Source organism: Marmota flaviventris, chromosome 17, assembly GCF_047511675.1.
Source record: "Marmota flaviventris isolate mMarFla1 chromosome 17, mMarFla1.hap1, whole genome shotgun sequence".
NCBI lineage: Eukaryota > Metazoa > Chordata > Mammalia > Rodentia > Sciuridae > Marmota > Marmota flaviventris.
In genome coordinates, this window is record NC_092514.1 from 26,770,637 (window position 1) to 26,783,688 (window position 13,052).

The 13,052-nt window shown below is 45.1% G+C and overlaps 1 protein-coding gene across 1 annotated transcript; it reads left to right on the plus strand.

Annotated features, from left to right (window-relative positions):
- The first annotated feature begins 3,928 nt into the window (after nucleotides 1-3,928).
- Nucleotides 3,929-10,836, plus strand: LOC114080228 (transmembrane 4 L6 family member 5-like). Its single transcript, XM_027921807.2, has 5 exons — nucleotides 3,929-4,099; nucleotides 9,592-9,672; nucleotides 10,192-10,328; nucleotides 10,562-10,742; nucleotides 10,822-10,836. Exons 1-5 carry the CDS (start codon nucleotides 3,929-3,931, stop codon nucleotides 10,834-10,836), a joined length of 585 nt encoding a protein of 194 aa, XP_027777608.1.
- The last annotated feature ends 2,216 nt before the right edge of the window (nucleotides 10,837-13,052 follow it).

Below are 13,052 nucleotides of genomic sequence, written 5' to 3' on the forward strand. Positions count from 1 at the left end.
TCTCTCTCAGGTTGTCTCACAGACATATTTCCCATGAGTGAAGATCCATTTAGTTAGTTAGACCATAATAGGGTCTGCTTGAGGACAAGTAATGAGAGAAAAAATTAATTGCATTTGGCAGGATGGTCCACACGTACTCGTGATCATGCAGACAGGGTACCTCTGTTCAGCAGGGCTCTCACCTTCAGCAATCTCATAAGTCTCTGGCTACATGCTTGCCTGTCTGTGGATCAGCTATTAGTTTGTGATGCAGTCAGCTGTGGCCTGTATAATCAGGTTTGTGCTAGGCAGCTATTGCTGTATAAAGAAAACTCCCAGGTCTTAGTAGCATACAAATATAAGCATTTATTTCACTTACCTGTGCATGGATTGGTTGGAGGTGGGCTGATCTTGGCTGGGATCCAACCTGGACCTTTCCTTGAATCTTGCACTTTGTTTTTATCAGTGGGTTAACTCAGGTATGTTCTTCTCATGGCCATGATAGTGGCAAGTGGCAACACATAATACCTCTTCAGGCCTAGGCTCAAAACCAGTATCTTGTTGATTATGCCTACTCTACTTTCTGCCCATATGGCGGGAGGTATATTCTTCCTCTTTCTGAGTTGACAGTGGGCAGGGGAACAACTAAATTTTTTAGCAAAGGACATGGATACAGGGAAGTTGGAGGACTTGCAATGAACAGTTCCATTTTTACTATAGATCACATGATCATATGGCTCTAGGCATGGTGAAACATCTGTATAGAACCCCTCAAAGGAGGCTGTGGAATGAGAGTCTGAAGTTTCTCAGGGAGAGGCAAGTTAAAGGACACTGTTTGCAATATTTAAAAGTAACCACTGGGGCTGGGGATATAGCTCCGTAGTAGAGCACTTACCTAGCTGGGTTCAATCCTCAGCAACACACACACACACACACACACACATACACATACACACACATACACATACACACACTCACAAGAGATAATAATAATAAATAAAAATAACTGCTATTCAGATTTTAAATAGGTCTTCTAAAACACAGGAGAAAGTAAAAACTTTAAAGAAATAGAACAGAAGATATCAGAAGCAGCATGGAAATATTTTAAAAGCATTAAACAAGCCAACATAAGCAAATCCAAATATCAGTTACCACAATAATTGCCTATGAGTCAGAGGCAACCTGTTGGGGAAAGTTCAAAGTATTTTCTTTTTTCAGGCATCCTCTCATTCAAGAGGACAATTCTTCATAGCTTTTCCCCCCCACCCAGCTTCTCTGTCTTACAAACAGCAAGGATTCCCCTTAGATTCTGGTATACAGGTTAGCAGTAAGTTTCTCCACCATTCATGTCTCTCTAGTGTTTTGAGTGGGCCTTTGGGAGAAGCTATATCAAAAGTCCCCAACTGGCTCCCACTTTCCTTGTGGTACCGCTTTTTAATGCATGCCCTATGAAGTTCTGTGGTGCTTAATGCTATGCTCATTTTTTCCATGGGCACTACCATTTCCTACTTAGGTGTAGGCTAATTCTGTGGGGGCTGCACATTCCTATTTGTGTCTGAGACTAAGCTGGGTCTCGGTCCTAAACTGAGAATCCCCATATGTCTACCACAGGCCTGAATGAATCCAAGGTTTGATGAATTAAATCTCTGTATCAAAAACTATTCTTGGGGCTGGGGATGTGGCTCAAGCGGTAGCACGCTCGCCTGGCATGCGTGCGGCCCGGGTTCGATCCTCAGCACCACATACAAACAAAGATGTTGTGTCTGCCGAGAACTTAAATAAATAAATATTTTAAAAAAAAAAAACTATTCTTTACATTGTAGCTGACATAAACACAACCCAAACCGGTTCACATCATCAAAAGGTTCCAAGGACTGCCAGGCACAGTGGCTCACGCCTATAATTCCAGTGGCTCAGGCATGAGGATGGTGAGTTCAAAGTCAGCCTTTGCAACTTAGCTAGGCTATAAGCAACTCGGGAAGATGCTATCTCTAAATAAAATACAAAAAAGGGGGGGTGGGCTGGGGTTGTGGCTCAGCGGTAGAGCACTCGTTTTGCAAGTGTGAGACCCTGGGTTCTATCCTCAGCACCACATAAAAATAAATAAACAAAATAAAGATATTATGTTCATGTATAACTAAAAAAAAAAAAGGACTAGAGATGTGGTTCAGTGGTTAAGCACCCCTTAGTTCAATCCCCAGTACAAAAAGAAAAAAGGAAAAAAAAATGGTTTCAAGGAGTGATCAGGCTTCAGACATGGCTGGTCTGCAGATTCAAATGAAGTGATTACACCTCACTCTACCTCTCAATTGTTCTCTCCTCTGGATTGATTTCCTGTGCAAACAGGCAGGCCCTTCCTCATGGTGAAAACAGGCCACCAGCAACCTTAGTGCCTCAAAAAAACCACAACAACAACAACAACAAAAAAAAAACAATTTCTTTGAACACCACCACAAATAAATTTAAAGATGGATTCTTCACAGAACTGGCTTGGATTGTACAGCAATCATTGAGTCAAACGTTGAGGCCAGAGGATGGAATATTCTAATGTGATGGCAAAACCAGACCTGGTTGTGAAATGAGATTATGAAAACATTACGGTCAGAAACCAATGCCTGGGGAAAGGGTCAGTTCCTCTCCCCTCTCTCAGCATTTCTCCAGGAAGCCTAATTAACCAGGGGCCAAAACCTTTTGGATTGTAAATAATTGTCCTGGAAGTCCTACTACTTCCTCTTGAAATATAGCAGATACCTGTGAAAAGAGCCATTTCTTCTAATCTGTTTCTGTAACCATGCTTGATGTTAGAGACCCTGTACACGCCTTCAGCCACATAGATTAGGAATTTTTTGTTTTTTGTTTTTGTTTTTGTTTTAAGAGAGAGAGAGAGAGAGAGAGAGAGAGAGAGAGAGAGAGAGTTTTTTTAATACTTATTTTTTAGTTTTCGGTGGACACAACATCTTTATTTTATTTTTATGTGGTGCTGAGGATCGAACCCAGTACCCCGTGTGTGCCAGGCGAGCGCACTACCGCTTGAGCCACATCCCCAGCCCCAAGGAATGTTTTTTAAAAGAGGAAAAAAGTCCCAAAGATAGGAGGGGTCTAAAATGATGCCGAATAACCAGAATAATAATGTTGTTTAAAAAAAAAAAAAAACAAAACTGTGGATCAAAACAAAAACAAAAACAAAAACAAAAAACCTCTGGACCAGGGCTCAGAATTTGTTTTCCTCTGGGTGCACTGGCGTAAAAAAAAAGTTTGGAGTTCTCCTTGACTCCCAGTGCTGCTTGCTGCTTCTCCATCAGTCTGTTTCCTGCAACACTAACAAATCAGGCCTCAATATCAAGTTCACCTGAGAAATAGGTAGTAGTCGCAAAAGGAGACAGGATCAAAAAACAAATGTAAAAAATATGAAATAAAAAGACAACTGAAGCCTATCATCTTTTTCATTTCTTTCTAGGAGGAACACTGACCGTGTGACAGATGGAAATGATGAGGCCACTGTACACCTTCTTGTGCTGCCTAGTTTACAAAATACCTCCCTTGTCCTAAGGAATCCTTACAGCCTGCTCAGGAGAAAAGTGGTATATCACTCTACCCTTTATAGAGATGAGGCAATTGTGACTTAAAGACATGAGATGGCTTGGTCAAGTCTTCAAACAGGTTAAGGAATCAAAGAAAGGACTATGGAGAGGTGTGCTCAGAAATAGAAGAAACTGATGCCAGGCAACTTCCAAAGGTGTGACTACTTCCCCCAACTGCTCCATCACTGCCTTCTCCCCGTCATCTCACCAGCTGCAGCCCCAAAGCCTCCACCACCTCGGGGCCTCTCTCCCTTATCATCCTAATCCTGCCAGTTTCTACCACACCTCTTCTCTGACCTTTGCTCACACTCCAGCCTGTTTTCCTTTGGACCCAGGAACCTCCGGCTCACTTTCACTCACTGCCCGCCATGTGCACGGGGAAGTGTTCCCGCTGTGTGGGGCTCTCTCTAATATCTCTTTCCCTAGTCTGTATTGTGGCCAATGCTCTCCTATTGGTGCCTGATGGGAAGACCTGGAGCACTAACCAACTCAGCTTGCAAGTCTTGCTCATGGCCGGCTTCATCGGCGGGGGATTGATGGTGAGAATAAAGCATAAGCCAGTGGCCAGGGGCCTGGGCACCACTGTAAGGGGTTCTGAGTGGGAATCAAGGGGAGAGGAAAAAGGATGGTGCTTCAGAGGGGATGGCAAGTGCTTGGTGGGGACAAGGAATGTGCCCAGTCCTTCCCCTACACACTCAGCACTCTGTAGATAGCCCTAGAGGAGCCCCCAAAGACCTGAGCTAAATGCCTGAAGGGAATGGGAAGGCAGGGAGGGGAGACTCAAGTCTCTAAAGAGCTTCCCTTCTGGGTCAAACATGTCCCACCTGACCCTCCCAGCCTCTGCGGCTGAGCAGATGTTGGGGACCTCTCACCACAAGGGTAGAACAAGAAGGAGCAGCTAGTTGTGTGGGAGGTTATCAGGACAGGGTAATAATAGGTATGAGGGGTACAGCAAAAAGGTCTGGAGTCAGGCAGTGATGTCACCCATCAGTCACAATACCTATCAGCTCAGTGTTGCCCTTCCCTCCTCCACATCCACTCTCTCTCAGCCCACATTCTGGATGCCCACTCTGTGCTGGGTACTAAGGGTAAACTCAGAAGCAGGTCAGTAGGGCAGAGAAGTTGCCCCCAAGGCTTCCTGGAGATGAGGACCCGCAGGGAGAAGTGGAGGAAGAGGGGACACAGATTTCCTGGATCTACTCCTCTCTTTCCTCATTTAGAGGAAGTTTTAGATGGTCAACTAGTGTCATATTTTTGTGGGGTAAAGATGAGACATCTACCCAGCATAGGTTCCCTCTTTTCAGGACAGCTGACTGACAACTTTCTCTAGAAGGGGTCTCACCTCATCCCTTTTCCAGGTCACACCTCTATTAGCTAAGTGGGATACCTCTCCTTTACCTAGCAACTCCCTCTTACTTTCTGAGGTCTCTTCTACTCCCCATCTGTTGCATGGATTTATGGCTGATGGACTCTACTCCAGCTCTCTGATCTGAACTTTCTCTGAGATGTCACACTCCCCCAGGTCTACATACTTGCTCAGTGTCACATCATGTCCCTTCTCCACCTAAACTACCCCCCACTTTTCCACCCAGCCTAACTACTCTTCTTCAGGGGTGATCTCCAAGGATGTGCTTCCAATAGTCTCATTCACAGCTGCCCTGGGTTGTTGGAAGGAAGGAAGGAAGGAAGGAAGGAAGGAAGGGAGGGAGGGAGGGAGGGAGGAAAAGCAAGCTATCATAAAGAGTTCCTAGGGAAGAAGTTGGGGATTTCTGTGTTTTGCTTTTCTTTTTTTGGGGGGGTGGGGGAGCATGCACTGGGAATAAGTTTCTCCCAGGAAGTACCACATGATGCCACAGGGACACAGACAAGATCCCTACTCCCCTTGAAGCTTCTGTTCCTTTGTGGGTCAGATGGTATGAAGGAAGCAAGACCAGAAGCCCCATGAGAGCAAGGGCTGCCTGTTCTGTTGGTTGCTGTGTGCCTGGTGCCTAGACCAGTGCCTTCACCTAACAGGAACTGTGTTAATAGTCACTGAATGAAGGAAGTAGTCTGCAAGATGATTTCAGACAGGAGTGGGTGCCATCAAAAATAAAAATACATAGGGCTGGAGGTGTAGCTCAGAGGTAGAGCACTTACTTAGCATGTGTGAGTCACTGGGTTTGATCCCCAGCACTACTGCAAAGAAGAGAGAGCAAGACAGAGGGAGGGAGTCAGAGAGGGAGAGAAAATACACACATACACACAGAGAGAGAAACAGAGAGGAGACCACAAGCTAACAGGCATGGAAGACATGCCTATAATACCACTTACTCAGAAGGAAGGTAATGCCAGGTGCAGTGACACATGCCTGTAATCCCAGATACTCAGGAGGCTGAGGCAGGAGGATCACAAGTTTGAGACCAACCTGGGCAATAAAAAAATTTAAAAAGGACTGGGATAAACCTCAGTGGAGAGTATCATTGGGTACAATTGCCAGTACCACAAGAAGAGAGAGAGAGAGAGAGAGAGAGAGAGAGAGAGAGAGAAGAAGAAGAAGGAGGAGGAGGAGGAGGAGGAGGAGGAGGAGGAGGAGGAGGAGGAGGAGGAGAAGAAGAAGAAATCATAAGTTTGAGTCCATCCTGGAAAAGGTATGAGGTATGTACCCCTCATACCTATTATTACCCTGCCCTGATATATATGGTCGAATATATATATATATATATATATATATATATATATATATATTCATATATATATAATCATATATATATAATCATATATATATATATATATAATCATATATATATTCGAAATTTTCTCTCTACACACACACACACACACACACGGAGAAAGAAAGAGAGAGTGCACAGTGCATGCCGTGCTGTGGATGTAGCTCAGTGGCACAGTGCCCTGGGTTGTTGGAAGGAAGGAAGGAAAAGAAGGAAGGAAGGAAGGAAGGAAGGAAGGAAGGAAGGAAGGAAGGAAGGAAGGATGGAAGGAAGGAAGGAAGGAAGGAAGGAAGGAAGGAAGGAAGGAAGGAAGGAAAAGCAAGTTATCATTAAGAGCTCCTAGGGAAGAAGTTGGGGATTTTTGTTTTGGGTGATTTTTGTGGGGGGGGGGGCGGTTATTTGTGGGGGACCCACAATCACTGGGGATTGAACTCAGGGGTTGTGAATGCTAAGTACATGCCCTACATCCCCAACCCCAGCTCAGTGAATTTTTACTAAGCGGACATATCCACATACCCAGCACCCAGATCAAAAAACTGTTAATTCACGCACCTATAGTCCCAGCTACCCAGGAGGCTAAAGCAGGAGGATCTTGAGGCTGAGACTAGGAGTTCCAGGTCAACTTGGATAAAATGGCAAAACCCCATTTCATAAAACAAGTGATTAAAAAAATACAGGTCATTATTACCAGAATCCTTCACATGCCTCTCACCAGGTACTACCCCCACCAACAAGGGTAACCATTATTCTGTCTTCTAACCCCAGAAACTACTTTGACCTCTTCAGTAATATATTTGAAATGAAATCATACACTATGTGTTCTTTTGTGTCTGGCTTCTTTAGCATAATATTTGTGAGAGCCATCTATGTTACTTTGTGTAGCTCTAGTTTTTAATTTCTTATGCATTCTGTCATGTGAACATACTTCAATTTAAATTACACTCTACTGTTGGTGGACATTTGGACAGTTCCCAGTTTGGGTTTTTTGCAAATAATGTTGATATCATCTGTCCTGTAAGTGCCTTAGGTGAACATATGTGTTTATTTCCATTGTTACTCTTAGAAGTAACACTGCTGACTCTTAAGGTTTGCAAATAGCCAGTGCTAAAACTGGCAAATAGTTTGCTGGAGTTTTTGTATCAATTCATTCCTATCAGCACAGTGTGAGAGTTCTAGTTGCTCCACACCCCACTGGATTGAAGTAGATCCCTCTGGCATTAGTGTGGAGAATGGACAGCGGGAGCTTAGCCATAGATGCAGAAAGATGAGACTAATGTCATGGAGGGATGACAGTATCTTGAAATAGGCCAGTGGCCATGGTAATAGAGAAAAGTGAGCAGATTTGAGCTATAAACAGTGTTGCCTCCTGAATTTATGATGATAGTTCTCTTTTTATGAAGACAATTAGACGGCAGAGAACAAGAGAGGGAAGTTTAGACCACCAAAGGAAGCAAATACTTTAACCAAAAGTAATATTCTCAAACAGGTGGGTCATTTGAAATGGGTAAATCTGGGTTGGGGCTGTAACTCAGTGGTAGAGCACTTGCCTAGCATGACAATGCCCTGGATTCGATTTCCAGAAAACACACACACACACACATTAGTAAAACTAGAGACAATTCTAGGTATCTTTGGATCCTGGAAACTCCCAGTAATTGATATCACCAGAGAGGGTAAGAAATGGGGGTTAGCACTGGCCCTGGATCTGCCAGGACATAGGAGGAGGGCAGTGAGAGTGCTGGTGGAAATTTGGTTCTACTCATCATTGCAAATAATCAATGCATTGGTGCTTCTCTGTGGTTGCTGTGAATGATAAAACAGAACTAAAATTCTCAGCCCCTTCCCTGCAAAAGGACAAAACGCTGCCTTGTATGGTGTATGCCAGACAAAACCAACAGGAAGGAAGGATCAAAACAGCCAATGAATTCCAGGGATGGGAGATGAACAAAGTACCTGACCTGGGCTATGAAGACAATGACAAGGCTAAAGGCAGAGTGAGGAGCCTCAAAGGACTTGCTGGGATTCAGTATTGATAGGATCCTCTGTGAAGGACTTGAGCAGAAAGAAAACCAACTGAAGAAGTCCCTGCTCCTGGCGATCAAACCCAGGAGCCCTTTCCCACTGAGCTACAACTCCAGCCTTTTATTTTCTATTTTGAGATAGGGTCTCCATAAGTTGCCATGGCTGGCCTTGAACTTGCACCCACCTGCCTCAGCCTCCTGACCTACTGGTTTACAAGTGTGCACCACCCCACCCTAGCAAAATCAAGTTTAATCTGGTGGTGCATGAAAGATGAAGTGTGCAACAGCATGGGGCAAGAGCTATGGGAATTTAGTAGGGAGGCCGAGAACATCTTCCTCATGGAACCTGATTAGGAACTGAATGGGGAAGAAGGACAAAGGACTGATAGATTCAGGAGCCATTGAAGGAAAACTCAAGAAGACTTGAGGTCTGGCTGGATGCAGAAGGATTAAAGTTTTCCTTCATAGGTGACCTGATGGATGATATTTTTCAATCATGAGGATGAGGAAATCAAAGGAAGATTTATTTGGAAAATACTTTGAGGTCACCTGTGAGACTGAATCTGAGCTAAAACCAAGACATTTGAGTGAACTCAGGCAGTTGGGTTTGGATCTCCAGGCATGTGGAGGTGACTATTGGCAGATGGAGTAGCTGATTCCCTGGGAGGGGATGGACTTTGTGAGAAAAGTCACAGGAAGGAAAAAGATCAGGGGCTGGATCTTAAGAAATCCCACAACCCACATCACAGCATTTGTGAACACACTCTACCATATCCTAGCTCACCAGACCCTCCAACACTACTACCTCTTCCCACTACTGAAGGCATTTATAGCTAAGGAGCATTTACTCTAAAGCAGTCTTGACACCAGGCCCACCAGTTATCTCATTCAATCCTAAGCACAACACTGTGAGTGAGGTAGGTTTACAAATTCATTTTACATTGGACAAAAGTGAGATCCAAAGAAACTAATCAGTTCACGAGTGTGAGATAATGTGTGCCTGGCCCTCAACCCAGGGCCTCCTGATTCCCATTAAGAAAGGCAACTACTATGTGCCAAGATTTATGGGAACTGTTTAATATTGAACCCAACCCTCAAGGAAGCTACAATATGGACAGAGTAAGATAGGCATATAAATAAGGTTTTGTTAAGATAGGCACGCTCCAGGACAGGTAGAGATAAGATCTTCCTATAGTCCAAAGGGTTGAGGACACCATAGGCAGCTTCCATAGGAGGTGAAGATCTTGAGGATCTGGGCTGGGGTGGAGGTTTCACACTATCACACTGATCCTTGTCCCACAGGTGCTGTGTCCAGGAATCGCTGCGGTTCGGGCAGGGGGCAAGGGCTGTTGTGGAACAGGCTGCTGCGGAAATCGCTGCAGGGTGAGATCTAAATTAAAAAGAGAATTGGGCCATGTGTGGTGGTGCACATCTGTAATCCCAGTGACTCTGGAGAATGAGGCAGGAGGATCTCAAGTTTGAGGACAGCCTCAGCAATTTAGCTGGATTCTGTCTCTTCAATAAGAAATAAGAAGGGCTGGGGATGTAGCTCAGTGGTAGAGTACTCCTGATTTCAATCCCCAGTACCCCTTCTCCTTGCAAGAAAAATGAAGGATTTAGGATTAGTTCTCTCTCACAGGGCCACAGCATCCTCTGTAGAATTCCTTACCCTCATGAATTTCTGCTAGCCCTTAGTTTTGCCTAACTCCAAGTCCTGGGTTTTTAGGAAAATGTATTTTCAAGCATTCTTTTATAGGACTGCATCCCCAGCTCTGGGAATCTCTTTTTAACCTGGCTCCAGAGGAATTTGGCCATGGGAGAGGGGTGACAGAGCTAGGCACGGTGGGGCCACGAGTGGGGACGGGGTGGCCCTATTCAGCCCACCTTCCACACCCGGTCCAGATGCTGCGTTCTATCTTCTCCTCGGCCATTGGAATGCTTGGTGCCATCTACTGCCTTGGCGTTTCAGGAGCTGGCCTCCAAACTGGACCCAAATGCTTAGTGGATGACAAGTGGGACTACCATTTCCAAGAAACCGGGTAAGGCTTAGCTTGTGTTCGTGACCCCCAGTCTCTGCATTTCGCCTTTCCCATGCCCTCCCCAGGTGGGCAGGGAAACCTGGGTGCCACCGAGCTTCTGATTTCCCTCCACATGGGTCTAATTAACCCTTTGCAAATCCCAATGGGCGCGTGTACGGGGATGGGGGTGGGGGAGGGGGAAGGAGGGGGCGCCACGTTATCTTCTTTACTCGCTTGACCCCACCTGTCCACAGAGGCGCTTACTTGTTCAACCGTACTCAATGGTATTTGTGCGAGGAGCCACCCAACGTGGTTCTCTGGAATTTGTCGCTTTTCTCGTTGCTGGTGGTTGTCTCGTGTCTGGAGATCGTGCTGTGTGGCATACAGCTGGTGAACGCTACTGTTGGTGTCATTTGTGGCGATTGCAGGAAAAAGGTGAGACAGCGTGAGGTGGAGTTGTGGAGGGACCGGCTTGCTCTTGGCTACGTCCTCACTCACTTTCTCTTTTCCGCAGAGCTCAGCTCACTGAGACTCCACTGATCGCCTGGTTGTACTTACATGCTCCTGGACCCCTGCCTGGCCCCCACAGTCCCTGGCTTGCCTAGAATAAATGGTTTTGAGTCCAACCCCAATCCTCCCTGCTCAGATAATGCCCTAAGCCAGCAGGAGTGTGTGAGAGTCTCCCGAGGATGGTGTTCTCCTGACCCTGTTTGCAGCCCCACCCCCCACCCACACACAAACCTGTTATTTTTTTTTTCACAGTTACTGAGCTATTAAGTTGTGCAGGAAATACAGTGGTAAAGGAGACGGATGATTTCTGCGCTCTCAAAAAACTTGACATTCCAGGGGTGGAAAATGAAATTTTTAAAAGAAAAGGATTATTTCCATTGCATGGTTACTACATTTTATTTGCTAATTTTATTATTGATTTATTTTCACTACTGGAGATAATTGAACCCAGGGCCTCACACATGCCGTGCAAGTGCTTTACCACACTATTGAGCTACATACACCCCCATCCCTTTTTGTTTAATTTTGAGACAAGGACTCACTAAATTGCCAGGCTGGCTCAAACTGGCGATCCTCCTACCTCAGCCTCCAAGTTGCTGGGACACAGTATGCATCAATCACCAGACCTACTTTACCAGCACCTTTTCATCTCAGCCATTCTTTCTGGCTCTTATTTGCAGAATCCTAGTGATGTCGCTGAAAACCTTCCTGAAAAATTCTTCCAAATCCCACAGTAAATATTTCTTCAGAGATCTGTCTCTTTCTTTTAGTCTTTGGGATGATGTGTTTTCCCCTTCTTTTGAAAAAAAATTTCAGAACTCCTATAATGTTTTGAAACATTGTTAACATTTCATTCACACTGAGTTGCATAAAAATAATATTATGAGTACCTGTGGACCACCATCCCCACACACGAATAACTTTTTTTCTCTTTACTTGTCCTCAAAAGGGGTACCATCTTGGGCTGGGGATGTGACTCAGTGGTAGAGTGTTTGCCTAGTATGAGTGAGACCTGGCTTGGAGGACCCTTGTCCTCAGACAAAGTACCATCTTGCCAGGTGCAGTGACATATGCCTGTAATGCCAGAAACTTCAGAGAGAGGCTGAAACAGAAGATTGCAAGATTGAGTCCAAACTCAGCAACTTAATGAGGTCCTAAGCAACTTAACAAGGTCCCGTATCAGTTAAAAAGGTCTGGGAATATGGCTCAGTGGTTAAGTGGCCCTAGGTTCAAGCCTCAAATCCAAAAAAAGAGAAGTCTCATCTTTTACAGTCACTAGTGATCAACTTGAAGACAAATGTGTGACCTGCTCAGGGCCCACTCTTAGTCCATCAGGACCCCTCTTCAGTTCTACATTGGGAAGGCCCACTATTCAGGACAGGACAGTTGCTCTTGTAGTTCAATATTAGTTCTGGTGACCCTGCTCTATCTCTCATCATTTTCACCTCCCACCCACACACCCCAGGACCCAGATTCTCCATCTCTGCCTCCCAGTCCACATGCTCCTTCCTCCTGCGCTCTTCCTGAATGGCACCTCTCTATTCAATTCTCCTGTTGCACTTTCTGATCATTTGCGATTCCACTGCCTTGTGGCATTTACTCACTGCCTTCCTTCATACATTTGTTAGTTTGGGGACTCCTTCTCTAATGTCTCTCTCAGGTTGCCTCACAGACATATTTCCCATGAATGAAGATCCAGTTAATTGCTGAGTGATCATGCAGACAGTTACTTCTGTTCAGCAGGGCTCTCCCCTTCAGCAATCTCCTAAGTCTCTGGCAACATGCTTGCCTGACTGCATATCAGCTACTAGTTTGTGACTCAGTCAGCTGTGGCCTGCATAATAGGGTCTATGCTAGGCAGCTATTGCTGTGTAAGGAAAACTCCTACACAGTCTTAGTAGCATACAAACACAAGCATTTATTTCACTTATCCGTGCATGGATTGGTTGGAGGTGGGTCGATCTTGGCTGAAATCCAACCTGGACCTCTTCATTGTATATTGCACCTTCTTTTTATCAATGAGTTAACTCAGGCATATTCTTCTCATGGCCATGATAGTGGGAAGTGGCAGTACACAATATCTCTTTGGGCCTAGGCTCAGAACCAGTATCTTGTTGAGTATGCCCACTTTACATTCTGCCCACATAGTGGGAGTTGTATGCTACCTCTTTCTGAGTTGACAGTGGTCAGGGGGACAATTAAATAGCAAAGCAAAGGACATGGATACAGGGAGGT